Source organism: Protopterus annectens, chromosome 4.part0, assembly GCF_019279795.1.
Source record: "Protopterus annectens isolate FY-2018-M chromosome 4.part0, PAN1.0, whole genome shotgun sequence".
Taxonomy (NCBI): Eukaryota; Metazoa; Chordata; order Ceratodontiformes; family Protopteridae; genus Protopterus; species Protopterus annectens.
Genome location: NC_056733.1, coordinates 1,615,291,525 through 1,615,305,546, shown reverse-complemented (window position 1 = coordinate 1,615,305,546; position 14,022 = coordinate 1,615,291,525). Strand labels below are relative to the sequence as shown.

At 35.6% G+C, this 14,022-nt stretch overlaps 1 protein-coding gene across 1 annotated transcript in view; it reads right to left on the bottom strand.

The window, feature by feature from the left end:
- MYOZ3 (myozenin 3) overlaps positions 1–14,022 on the bottom strand; it is a 400,135-nt gene that overhangs the window by 214,503 nt on the left and 171,610 nt on the right. The window contains exon 3 of the mRNA XM_044069394.1: positions 1,915–2,078. Within this exon, the coding sequence (XP_043925329.1) occupies positions 1,915–2,078 (164 nt within the window). The remainder of the gene's footprint in view (positions 1–1,914; positions 2,079–14,022) is intronic.

Genomic DNA, 14,022 nt, shown 5'->3' with positions numbered 1-14,022 from the left:
AACTACAACTCAACAAAACTGAATGGTAAGCATTATTACAAATGTAATCACTTTGTAAACAAAATATTTGTATAAAGGAAGCAGAGAAAAGGGACAATGTTGTAATCTTTTTACTGGATTAGTATTGCAATATATGTTTGCATTTATTAATTAATTTTGAAGCTTATGAAGTTTTGCCTTCTAATCCCACTGATCAGTTTGCAAATGAATATGTTCAGTTGCCAATAAAATTTTTGAATAAAGATTTCACAACAAAACAGAGATGTTGAAAGGAACTTCTTTTTCTGTTGATTTCATGACGTCTATAAAGAAGACAAGGTTTTACCTGCAAGGTCGATCTATCTATCTATCTATCTATCTATCTATCTATCTATCTATCTATCTATCTATCATTTTTGACTGGGTAAGTCCAGCATTTGGATGCAAGAATAGCTGAGGAGTGGCATTTTGGTTTGGGGGCTCCAGAGTGAGAGAGTCAGTTAGGAAGTTGTGGATGTTGTATGGGGTAGCTTTATTATGGAGTCTCACCACTGCCTATCCCTTAAGCAACTAAACTGGATAGAACTTCCCCACTTCCTCCTACTACATCAACTCCAGATTATTCACTCAATACTATACCTGCCCTCCTTCTGTCCCAGCCTTACTTCTGTTATATCCAAATACTCACCTATGAGGCCTCTACATAGCTCTGACCAAGAACTGCTACAGATTTATAAACCCAAGACCAAAACTGGCTGCCTCCTCTATAATTATAAACCTGCAACATCCTGGAACCAACTCCCCTTAGAAATTAGGTCTCTTTAACACCCTAAACAATTTAAAACAGCCATGCGAGATTACCTAAAGGAAAAACTGGTCTTGCCATTGCACTTATCCCCCCAAACCACTTTTTCCCTTGTATACAATAATTCCTTCTCTCCTCAGTCCCTCATTGATACACCCTCCCACTACTTTACCTCTCTCATCCCTTTTGACCCTACCAAATTTTTTACCTGCACTTTTTCTCTAATCATACCTTCTATCCTGCCTTCTCCAGACTTTACCTCCCATCCCTCATCTCCCCTCCACATCTATCTTCTCCTTCTCATTTGTTGGTTTCATACCATGCAAAACAAGCTCTATTTAGTTGATTCTTGCTCTAATACTAATCTCCAGATACTCTCTCACCTCTTCTTTTTTGCCAGCATAAACTTTGAAGAAACAGTATATAACCTTTCAACGTACCTCAGATTGTTGCATCCCATGTTATATAACCTACTGTTTTTTAAATCCATCTTAGACATCTATTTTGTTCTTTTTGAAAATATCAGTCTCACAGAGAAGGATTACTGTCCTCATTATCACTTTATTAACACTGTAAACTATATACTAATATAATGAAACTTTTAAATGTACATCATATTTTTTATCCAATGCTTATGTTATGTAATCTTGAATGTATTTTTGTTTCTGCATGTGCTGTTTAGATTGTAACTCACCGAGAAGCTTTTCTCCTCGGGTCTCTGCTGAAAATGAGCTACTAGCTCAGTCGGACTAACCTGGTCAACAAATGTAAAATAAATAAATAAATAAATAAATGGTGGTAAGCCATATTCAATATAGGTCAGAAGAACACATTTGCCAGTGGCTACTCTGGCTGGTATAAACAGGAACTGAAAATTTTTATGGGGCCAGAACAGAAGATAATAGATCTTAGATTTGAGTTTTTGTATGTGTTGTGTATGATGAAATGGTTGAGTCAAATGCCCGGGTATCTAAATGGATTAGAGAAAGGGTTAGCATACCATGAAATGCAGTTCCTCTTAATATAAAATACAAATGATAGCTTGTTGAGTGGTAATCGCATGCAACATTACAATCATATTCAGTAACTGCATTTACCAACTTTACATTCTACTGAACCTTGGTACTCACAGAGGCATTGTGGTTCACAGCCTGTCCAGGCATCTCAAGGACATATTTATCCACTCTCTTTTGCCTTTCCTGAAACATGCGAGATCCTTTATTGGACTGGAGGGACAGCTCTTCCATCATCACATCCAAGGGGACACTTACTTTCTTACCAAGATTTAAACGGCCTGTCATACAATGAAGACAGAAGGAGAGGATTGGTTATAAGCATGTAAGGAGACAATAGATCATGCCAGTGACTCTATGCAGCTCTCAGTTAGCAATAACCTTCTGCAGCCCCATTATGTATGCATTTTTTATCCACTTATGCAAGACCATTACCCTGATGGATAAATATACTTGAATAAAAATGATAACTAGGCTTGCATCACCAAATGAATGGTACATACAAGTCCAAATCTATTTTTTAGACTCCATTTTCTTTCATTATATATCATACAAGATATTGCTAGATAACTACACAAAATATATGTCTTTTTGACTAGTGAAGGACTTTGTTTACCAGATTTGTCTGCATTTAGCAAGAAGAAGAAAGGATGAACATTTCAATCCACACTGAAAAGTTTACTCTTAACAGTTTGCTTGTTGTCCTAAGTACTGTAACTAGAAAACTTCAGAATAAATTAATCAGTGTAATAATAATAATTTGCCACTTATCATTTGTGTGATGCTGTGACTACCCATCATTAGTCTCAAAAGTTCTGAACATTCTGAGCACTTTTACATCTAAAAGATGAACAGAGCCCAACAAAAATGTTTGCTATGTCGGCATAATGTGTTGCTACAGGAAAGTAGCATAGTTGGTGTTGTGCAGTACGCAGGGCTGTCTTCATTGCATGTACATACACGTGCCGACAGACACACTCATACACACATACAAGCATGTATGCACATATACCACACAGGAACACATGCAAATATCAGTGCACTAGATTAGAGTATATTGTGGCTTGACTGCAGAAAGGAAGAGATGGTAAAAGTGGAAAATATTGCTTAAAATACAACTCAGTGTTATAAAAGATTGTGACTGGGTTTCCATCAAAACTGAATTATGTGTTTAAGACATGGATGTCAAGAAATTTACTTTAACAACACAAAAAAAGTGAATCTCAAAAGGTGAATCTTGACATTCATGTTGAGAGCATGTAAATAATTATGATCAGAATGGGGTCAGTTTGATATAATGTTTAAGATCTTCACTTCATAGACACAGTACAGGCTTAATTTTGACACTGGGTTATTGGGTAGTCTTCAAGGCAGTTAACCTGGGATTCACCCATGAACCTAATCATAATTGTTTCTGTTATATGGAGCTTCAGCTGCTCTGATATATTGTCAGCTACTGAAAAAGGCATAGGAGTGCAAAGTGTTTTCTATCTTTGAAAACCATAGAACACTTAGTGCTGTCACATATGCGGTAACCAGAAGCTGAGTGTACCTCTGATGGACTAACCACTCTGTCTTTTTGTGTGGAGCAGCACAATGTCTTTTACAGATTTTAAAGCTAATATTTCTCAGTGCTGTTCCATGCTATATGGTGTGTATGGTCTAGAATGAGAGTAAAGGATAACAGCTCAGAATGGTGCATAGCAAAACTTGTTATGCACCTGTCTGTTGTCAGAAAAGCGCATAACAAGATTGTCTGTTTTTTCTGATTTTGGAGCATAATCATTGTGCTATATGTACTACGTAGAGAATTATGAGTGGATCTCTGATCATAACTGGATTATTATGTGTTCAAGATATGGATGCCATGAAATTCTCCTCGAGTGAAGTTTGTGAGGTGAAGCTTGGCATCCATGTTGAGAACACATAATAAAGAGTTATGATTGGAGACCTTATCATAATTCTCTGTAGTGCATGCTGCTTTATGTGCTCCATGTATTACTAATTACAGAAAGAAAAAAAAAACATAAAGCACTTAGCAATCCCTGTCAGAAAGAGAGTGCAACACAGTCTCTTATATTTCAGTGATGAAGCAGCTTACACTCACGTTTCCATGCCTCTCAACTGTCCAGATTTTCACAGAATGTCCAGATTTTTGCCTCGTATATTTGGGCTATTCCCGTTAAATCTGTTTTTCTGACAAATGAAATCACTAAATAATGATATACTTTTGAGATTCAGACTAACCAATCAGCTTTTGAGAGTCTTCTTGTTGACTGTATTATTATAGATTAGAGAATGTGTGAAGCATACTTCTTCATCCTGGCTAGAGAATATGGGCATTCTCCAATAGGGTATTAATGTACAGAAGGGGAGAATGGAATGCCTATGTTACATCTAAGGGTTTAAGAGAAGGCCTCAGAGACAAGCAGCAGCAACTGCACTGATTATGTGTAACTGAGTTTTACCCAGAGTATTTATAGTTTGTTTCAATTTTCTACGTGGAAGGGAGTCAAATTTAAAGTCCTTAAGTTATCAGAATTCCTGACATTGACAGGGAGATGATTACATTGTTGGTAATAGGATACATTTATGAATATTATAATTTTGGAAACCATTTATCGTTTTTTAAATTTCTTTAAATTTCTTGGTTGAACTTTTGCATTTTAGAACACTGTCAATAGAACAGAATTTTGATATATGAACTTTATAGTAACATTTATAGGATAAATGGAGCATTTAATTGTTTACTGTTGTTTTTAAAATGAATATTATAATTTTGAAGACAACAGTATAGGGATACGCTCTTCTACATATCAGTCACAGGACTTTCCTATGATTTTGGGTGGTATGTGCTGTACAAGTTGAAGATGAGTGCTGCATACATGATGGTAAAGTGTATTGGAAGTTAAGCACTGATTCAAGAATTGATCATTTTCACCTAAACCTATTCTTGGTCATTTTTAATGTACCTGATCCTGGTTCTACAGTTAAAGTGCAGATATCTTTATTATGATATTCATTGGTGGCAGCAAGGAAAACTACAACTCTGCTGGGAACATGAAGCCTCCTTATTTAAAATAATACATTAATATATTATCTGCTAAAATAAAAAATATTTTCTTAGAATAAAAATGAGATAGATGATCAAAATTAGCTCTGTGTCTTGATAAACATAGTGCTAGTGGTTTGAAGTATTAATTTTTATGTCTCATTAATCTGTGACTCCTTTAATTTATTTTACACATGTTCAATATTATATTCAAATATGAATACATCTGGATTCATAAGTGGTTATTGTAAACAGTTAGCTCTTCAACATAGTGTTATTATTTCTTTCTTAATTCCATCCCTTTGTAAATAATTCCTCTCTTTCCTCCAATTTTGTCAAATATAGTTATTAGTTTGTTTTTATTAATTAGTTTAAATTTAAATCTTGTAATTGTTGAGTATTTGCCAGTTATTTTTAGTGACTTGTTAAAACTGTATTTTATTGACAATTCAATAAAAACATTTGTTAAAAACATTAAAAATAAGATTTTTTGGCAAAACTGATATCAAGTTTGTCACAGCTTCGGGATGCAGTTGACTATTCAACTTTTGACAGTCTTCTTGTCTACTGTATTATTACAGCTTAGAGAATGGGCAAAGCATATATTTTCACCTTGACTGGAGAACAGATATTCTCTAACTGGGTATTAATGTACAAATAATACCCAGTAAAAAAAGAAGTCTGCTACTTCATAACAGCATATTAAGGTACAAAGAAACAAAGAGAGCATACAAACCACTTAAAAGAATATGTAAAGATCCAACTGGTTAATAGACATAGACAGTATTAGACAATTGGATTTTTATGTATTCTTGCATCTGTTAACAGCTGGAAGTTTACATATACTGTGTCTGTTAAACATTTGGATTTTTACATATACCTTCAAGTGGTCTGTTCTCTTCCTTTGCTTGTTTATTTGATCGTTTTTGTAGTGGAAGCTACAATTTAGTCATTTTACACTTTTGTTCTGGATAATATTAAGCTAAAGTGAAGCTCTGACAGAAAAACAGGAAATGGTCACCATCTTTTAAACTCATTAAATGTAGCTTTGCTGTTTATCAAGTGTACAATTTAAAAACAAGTGAATAAAAGGAAAAAAAGTAATACACTTGATTGTGTATTTATATGTGTGTGTGTGTGTGTGTGTGTGTGTGTGTGTGTGTGTGTGTGTCTGTATGTGTGCGTGTTTGTGTGTGAGTTTTGTTCATCTATGTGAGTGAGAGAAAGACAAAGAAAAAGAGAGAGAGAGAAAGAAATTCAGAGACCATAAGCAACTGGGGGGGGGGGGGATCACATACCATCTACTTTCTACTACAGTAGGCAGTCCATCAGCATGCATTGCCTAAACAATAAGAAGTCTGAAACTCTAATATCTGGTATTATTTACTGACTTTAATCCTCAGTGATTTACATGCGAATCAAACATTCTATGAGGGACAGAACAGAACTATCTGGCAAAATTCAGGACAGTTTAGAGGCATGGGGGATGCAATGCCATGCATTCTATGATCTTTTTTTTCATTCATTTGATCCCAGATATCTTGGGTGTACTCACTCAACAAAGTGGCTGTAACTGCTGGGTGTGTGTGTGTGTGTGTGTGTGTGTGTGTGTGTGTGTGTGTGTGTGTGTGTGTGTGTGTGTGTGTGTGTCTGTGTCTGTGCATGTGCAAGCATGCATGCATATGTGTGTTTAGACTTTAAATACTTACATAATTTAAGTTGTCGATGTAAAATATTTCCTCTATCACAAATTGCATATGCTACAGCAAGTTTAAAACATTAGGTGAAGGAACTATGTTACATCAAAAATATAAATATATATATAATAAAAAATACTAAAAATGTAACAGATAGCTCAGTCTCTTAGCACAATAAAGCCCTCCAGAGTTGGCATTATCAGGGAATTAATACCCTTCCAGGAGTCCTAGGCCCCTTCACCTGTAGCATCCAGTCTAGCAACTTCCATGGATGTGTGTTATTTTCCTGATAATGTCCACCATTGTTGGGATTATTACCTACCTAGATGATGAGATTGGAAAATCAGCAAACTGCATTGCTCACTCTTTGTTCATAGGGGTGGATTAATGTTCTGGACAGCTTGGCAAAATAGGCCTGCCACTTCACAGCATGAAATCTCTGTGCAATGATTAAAACCTTTTATTATACCCATAATTTCCTTTCTCCTTGTGTACCTCAATGCTTAAAAGGAAAGAGTGCTTGCAGAAGAGAAGATATCTTACTTTTAACTTTTTCTGCTCTGACTACATTTTTTAAAGCTATGGTTAAAAAGTGAAAAAAAAAAAAAAAAACGATGTAATTCCAGCAGAGGCTGTTTCAAGCAGGTGTGTTTATGTGCACGCTCACTTGTATGCTCATCTGTGTATGTGGATGACTGTGTGCATTTGGGGAAGGTGTTGTAATGGATTGCACTATATGTATATATATATATATATATATATATATATATATATATATATATATATATATATATAGATATATAAAATCAGACATAAATGAGTTGAAATACATTACTGCAGCTATTATGTGTACATTAATTCATTCATTTCATCACAATAACACACCTGAGCTACACAGTGGATACATCCACGTGTGTGTGTGTGTGTGTGTGTGTGTGTGTGTGTGTGTGTGTGTGTGTGTGTGTGTGTGTGTGTGTGTGAACTTCTGAGTTTCTGTATATATGTTAAGAGACTGTGTATCTGTGTCTCAGTATCTGTTTGTGCATTTATATGTATGCATGTCTCTCTGTGAGAGTATGATTGTGTATCTGTTTGTGTAGACATTATTAAATACTTAAGTTATAGTTTGAATGTAAAACACAGAGGAGGAGCTAGGATGAGATGAAGGTGGCAGCGACCCCAGGAGCAAGGTATTTTCATTACTGGGATTCAGTATATGATTGCTGATAATGAATTTGCTGAAGTGCTTTAATACTCTGGGTATAGTTTATTACATTTTCAATCGGGGGTGAAGCACTCAGTCCTCCCTGTTAGCTGTAGCAGTTTGCTTGTTACTTTGCTAGCAAGTAGTTTGTTATAGTTAACAGAAAAAAAAGGACCTTTTTTAAGTTGTGGGAAACATCAGATCAGGGAATGACTGAGGGCATCAGAAGAGTTAGCTACACATCTGACAAAATAGTTCATCCAGGTTTCTCCATCAACAATTAAATATATTACACCAATTTTGAAAAATTATATGGAAGAACTATTTTACATCAATGTGTGTGCAATATATATATATATATATATGTGTGTGTGTGTGTGTGTGTGTGTGTGTGTGTGTATATATGTATATATATATATATATATATATGGTCTATATTATATGAATGAAAGTTCATATAATTGAATGAGCGAAAATCCCAGGAATTGAAAACACCCCCCACTAAATATATATTCCAACTCCGAGATCGCACTACAGTGAGGAAAAGGCAAATACTCAATCTTCACTGTACTGCAATCCTGCAGCACGCATCTCAATTAACATTTTAAAGAGACTGTGCACTATTCCACATGCTTAAAAATTCCTTTAAAACAAAATATATAAAAAAATATAATAGATTGCTTAAAAATAATGCATTAATGCATCTGTCACCACTAAAAATGCTAATAGCTTAAAAATAAACAAAACATTGTGCACTGTTACCATAGTGTTTAACTTTGTAATAAAATTTGCTTTGTGCAAAAAGTTGCACTTCTTTTGAAAATTGGGATGAGATGGAGTGACTTGACGTACCAACTGTTGTTCATGTAAGTATAATATAAGGCTAATGCCTAGTATGGGTATGACAATATTTTCCTTTTCTTGGTCTTGTTGACAACCCTGCTGGAAAAAGAACACTATATCTTAACCAAGTTAAACTATGCTGTACAATAGGTCTTTCCTTAACATAGACTTTGTATAGTGTAGCATTAAGTGAAAATCATGCCCATGTGTGAGTACTTGCCATAAGTAATTGTGTGGGGAATGTCAAACTAAAGTCTTGCCCTTCTTAGTTAGTATATATATATATGTGTGTGTGTGTGTGTGTATGTGTGTGTGTGTGTGTGTATATATATATATATATATATATATATATATATATATATATATATATAGTATACACACATGGTCTATATTATATGAATGAAAGTTCATATAATTGAATGAGCGAAAATCCCAGGAATTGAAAACACCCCCCACTAAATATATATTCCAACTCCGAGATCGCACTACAGTGAGGAAAAGGCAAATACTCCAATCTTCACTGTACTGCAATCCTGCAGCACGCATCTCAATTTCTGAGATTTTTGCTCATTAGAGCGTTCGATTATATGAACTTTTGTTCATATAAGATATATATATATATATATATATATATATATATATATATATATATATATATATATATATATCTATAGTCAACTTAACCAAGGAACATGCATATATACCTGTGTAACACCCCACCAACTAGGCATTATTCCTTGAAAATACCATGTTCTGGAATGATTGCATTCCATGTAACATGTTTAAAGGTGGTATATTGCTATTTTGTACAGTGATGTGAGTTACACACCAAGAATATCGAAATATGATTGGAGAACATATCTTTTCTACTGGAGTGTATTTCTGTGGATCTAATTCGGAAGGCCGAAATACCAGAAGGCTGACTTTTAAAATTCCGAGTCGAGGAAGCCGACAACCATGAAAAACTGATGTCCCTGAACACCGACTTCCAACTCCAGGTAAGTAACCACTTTACCACCATGTTGAACTTTGCCCCTTACCCCCGCAGTAGTGTGACCTCAGAGTTGGTATATTTAGTTAGGGGGTGTGGGGGCAAAGCCCCTCACCCCATTGGTGGGTTTAATTTGCTTTGGGTTTAATTTTGTTTTTTTGGCCAAGTGGTTACTCACCTGGAGTAGCAAGTCATTGTTCCTGGACATCAGTTTTCTGTATTTGTCTGCTTTCTTTTCTTGGAATTTTAAAAGTCGTCCTTCTGGTATTTTGCTCTTCCAAAGCAGACCCGTTTCTGTATATCTCACAGAGAAAATGCCTAGCAGTCATGTCTTAAATCCCTTTAGAAATATAAAGCAAATTATAAAATATCACTAAATTTAAAGCAAATAATCACTATGTTTTACACTTAGAGGTAAAACTGGATGAATAAAAAAATGAAACACTCTATAACCATTCCTAAAACACCAGTGCCAAAAATGTGTCACATTACCAAAGTGTTATATCATCAAATCACCAAATTTAAGAGAGGTCGCAATGTCTAGAAGACAAAATGCAACCTAAGAAACATTTTCATCTGAAAGGTGTGGGTTTATTTCATTCTCTGATGATATTTGCATGAAACTGTGTGAATGCTGGTTCCTTAAAAGAAAACTGATGTTTAAAATAACATACAGTCATGAGGGCTCTCTACCTGCAGTGTGAACATTGCCTCTAGGTGATGGTCACTGTTGATGTGACACCCCAGCCCCTTGTACAAAATGCAAAAAAGGGGGTTGTTGCCAATGCCAATGTAAGTAGAGTGTTTCTGAAGTTAAACAGCATAATAAATGGATATCCATGAGTGGCAGGAATCAGGCAGCCGTGTATTGTAGACAAAAGACACAATTAAATAAGTAATATAAATAAAAGTAATTAAATAAGTAACCCAGAGCTGTTAGACATGCTACACTTAAAGAAATCCCAGTACCTCAGAGCCACACGCTCCAGGGATCTAAACCTTGTCATCACAATAAACAAAACATGCTGGAGGGATAGGTTCCTGACCCAGAGACTCCTCAGACTCTGGAATAGACTGCCCATACATGTCAAGCAGAGCGCCTCCTTGGCCCTCTTCAAAAGGAACCTTGACGATTGGATGGGAGAAAGCAAATTCACCCGGGGATCACATCAGTCACCCTGCTAGACAGGGGTCCAGGGAAGTAAATAGTGTGGGAAGAAATAGCCAGGGAATTGTTATGGCTAGGCTTGTATAGGCCCTAGGGCCGAAAGCCTAGTACCAACCTATGAACCTATGAACCTATATGCATACACATAAATACATGCCTGCATGCAGTGTGAAATGCAATGTGAAACACATAAGGAAAAAGTAAAAGGCACAGTGCCATGAATTGCCAGAGCAAATGTTCTTGCTGTCAGGAAGCTATTGCAGTCTGGTAAAATGCAGAAACAGTTTATGCAAAGAGTCTGAATCCCATGAAAAATGTAGAATAAACTCAGAATTTTATCCTAGCTTACATTAATTTATTAGATGGCTTAGTCTGTCTTCCTTAAGAATACTTATTAATCTATTGGATACACTTAGGCATAAAGGATTGGAGCTGAATAAAACTGAAAAACAAATCTGTGAATCTAATCTTAGATGCACAGATCATATTTTACTTATTGATGGCCTCAAAACTTACTATAAAGAATGAACATAGTTGTAAATATGCAGAAATCTGAGGAACCGTTTGCTTTAATTTGTTTTCCATAAATGGACCAACACAGTTCAATGTTTACTCCTATGCTATCTGATATTAATGTGCCTTTTTGAAACCTTGTGGTATTATTCATCTAAGCAAGACAAAAGTTTTGAGCTCTTAAAATAATTGCCACACCATGTTCCACCACTAAATTTCTGTATTATTATACTATGCAATTAGTGACATTACAAGCTGATTAAAGCCAATCTGGTCTTGCTGATTAAAGTAGGCAAATACATAGCTTTTTGTTCTGGAAATGTGACACATGTTTAAATGAGATATTCACTGGGAAATGCCACTAAATGTGTTGCAGAACATGAAAAACTGGGACATTTGAAAGACCTCATTATAAACGTTTGGCCTCACAAAGTGGTGATGCTACCTCACTCTGTTTAAATGTATTTTATATACTATGGCAAGTTAAACTGTGTGCAAGGTTTGGTATTCAAATCTGCTAAGCCTATCTTACCAGTCAGAGCTATAACAAGGATGGGCAGAGGAGTGTCATCAGTATTATAAATGCATAGTGAGCCAAACAGCTTGTAAACCATCAGATTGTTATTTCCTTGTAAAGGTAGCAATGATATATTAGATTGCTGCAAAGTACTTCATTTCTAAAAAAAAATGTGACAGTTTACAAGCTGTTACTGAGAATGTATAGATAGTCCGTAGAGCACAGGGGAGTGTCGAATAAATATATTGTCTGGGGGACACTATATTGCATAGCTACAACTCTGATAACAGCACAGATGAGGCAAGGGATGTTAACTAAAATACCTGATCACATATAGATATGAGAACATGCAAGAAAAGAAAGCATGTCTTATTTTTTGGCCTAAGATGACTGAACAGAATATTTTGGCCAAAGACGACTGAACTGATTGACATCCTTGTAAGAATATATGAATTTTATTGTGAAGTACAACATCAAAACAAGAGGGAAGAGTTGATACCTCATGATGCTGCTGAATATCCATGATACAAGTTGGGATTAATCATTTCATTGAAAGGACTGACTTTATATTATCTGTAGATTACTGTTCAAAGTTCTTTAATGTAGCTCATCTTAAAAAAAAAATATGTCGAGTTCAATAAATGAGGTTTGGGAACAAATCGATTTGTCCAGGGACATCTTCAGGTGTGGGTTAAGTAGAAATAGTTATGGGAGTAAGATGGTTGTGGAAGAAAGTTAGTGTGGTGGGGATGGAAGGGTTAAATTGGGAAAGTAGGAGGGTTGGGAGGAAATGAGGTAAGAGTAAGGAGGGGCTTAACTGGTTTTGTGTGAGAGTAACTGGGTAAGGAATCAGATTTTGGTGTGAACTTGCTGCTCACCCTCCCTCCCTCTTTTAGGTACATTGAGGATTGTGTGGTTAGTTTATAGGTTTGGTGTTTAGGTGGAGAAAAGGGGCAGGTTGTCCCTCTTCTGTTCCCACTCTGGTGTTGTATGTTTAATTTAATGAGTTGGGGAATGAGAGTGAGCAGTGCGACACTGTTTGATAAGTAAAAGTGACCGAGAGGAGGTGAGGATGCTTCTTATTTGGGTAGGGTGAGCGTGGTTATGCTACCCTAGTAAATGGTGATAAGGATGGTCATGTTGTGATTAGTAAATTAAAATATTGTTCAATAAAGTTATGCTTATAGAAGTTTAATAAAGGTCATCAAATGGCATTTGGTGTGGTGTGTTTATTGAAGGGAACCAGGACAATGTAAAGTATTGTAAAAGGTATACTCTGGTGACATGAGATAGTGAAAGAATTAATTAAAGACAAAGGCTCTCAATCCATCAGATAGAATTTCAGAAGTTTCTGAAGGATGAGACATTTCAGCATGTCAAGTCTAGACTACACTACTCTTAAAGCAATGGTCAGGCTGAAAATAGTAGCTAAACTTCAATAACATTTTCACAAAAGTTGAACTTTTACCAAAAGTATATTGTTACTTGTCACTTGAATGTTTTGAGTGTTTTCTGTTGCCTCTCTTCTACTAGGAGTTTATTCCAGATTGTAGGATCCAGTTTTAAAAATGCAGGTTCTTCTGTGGACATCTTAAAATGTGGACTAATGAGAGTTAAAGCATCTTCATAACTTTCTGTTAGATTATAGTTTGGTTGCTTAATTTGTACTTTGGATCATAAAGGGATAACAGTGTCCCATACTCAATAATTTATATATCTCTGAGCTAATTAGTAAAGTTGCTCTTTTATTAACAGGTAGCCATTTAAAGTGCTTCATGAGCTGGCAGTGATGAAGCTGTGGTTCTGCAAGTAGTACAAATCCATAGATTTTGTTTATAACAGTTTGTACTTTGTGAATATATGTGCCTGAGTGGAGAGTTAACAGAGGGAGGTCATATTTAGTTTTACAGATAAGTATGTTTCTAGCCATGGCATTCTGGACACCTCTTTTTGTCACATCACTCCTATGTCACCAAATCTTTCTTTTTCTTGCATCCACCTGGTGCTCTTACTGATAACGACCTTCAACACAAGCACTCCTAGCTTCTCATAGGCTATGTTTGCTGGTTTACCATTATATGCTCAACATGCAAATGGTCAACTTGAGTATTCAGTTCCTGAAAACTGACATTACTGACTGAACTTACCCCCTTTCCAGACATGTTAGTGTTTGATCCTGAGTAGGGAGTTTTAGCTTTCTATGTTTTTTTTGGGTATGTCGGTGTTTGTCATGCTGACAT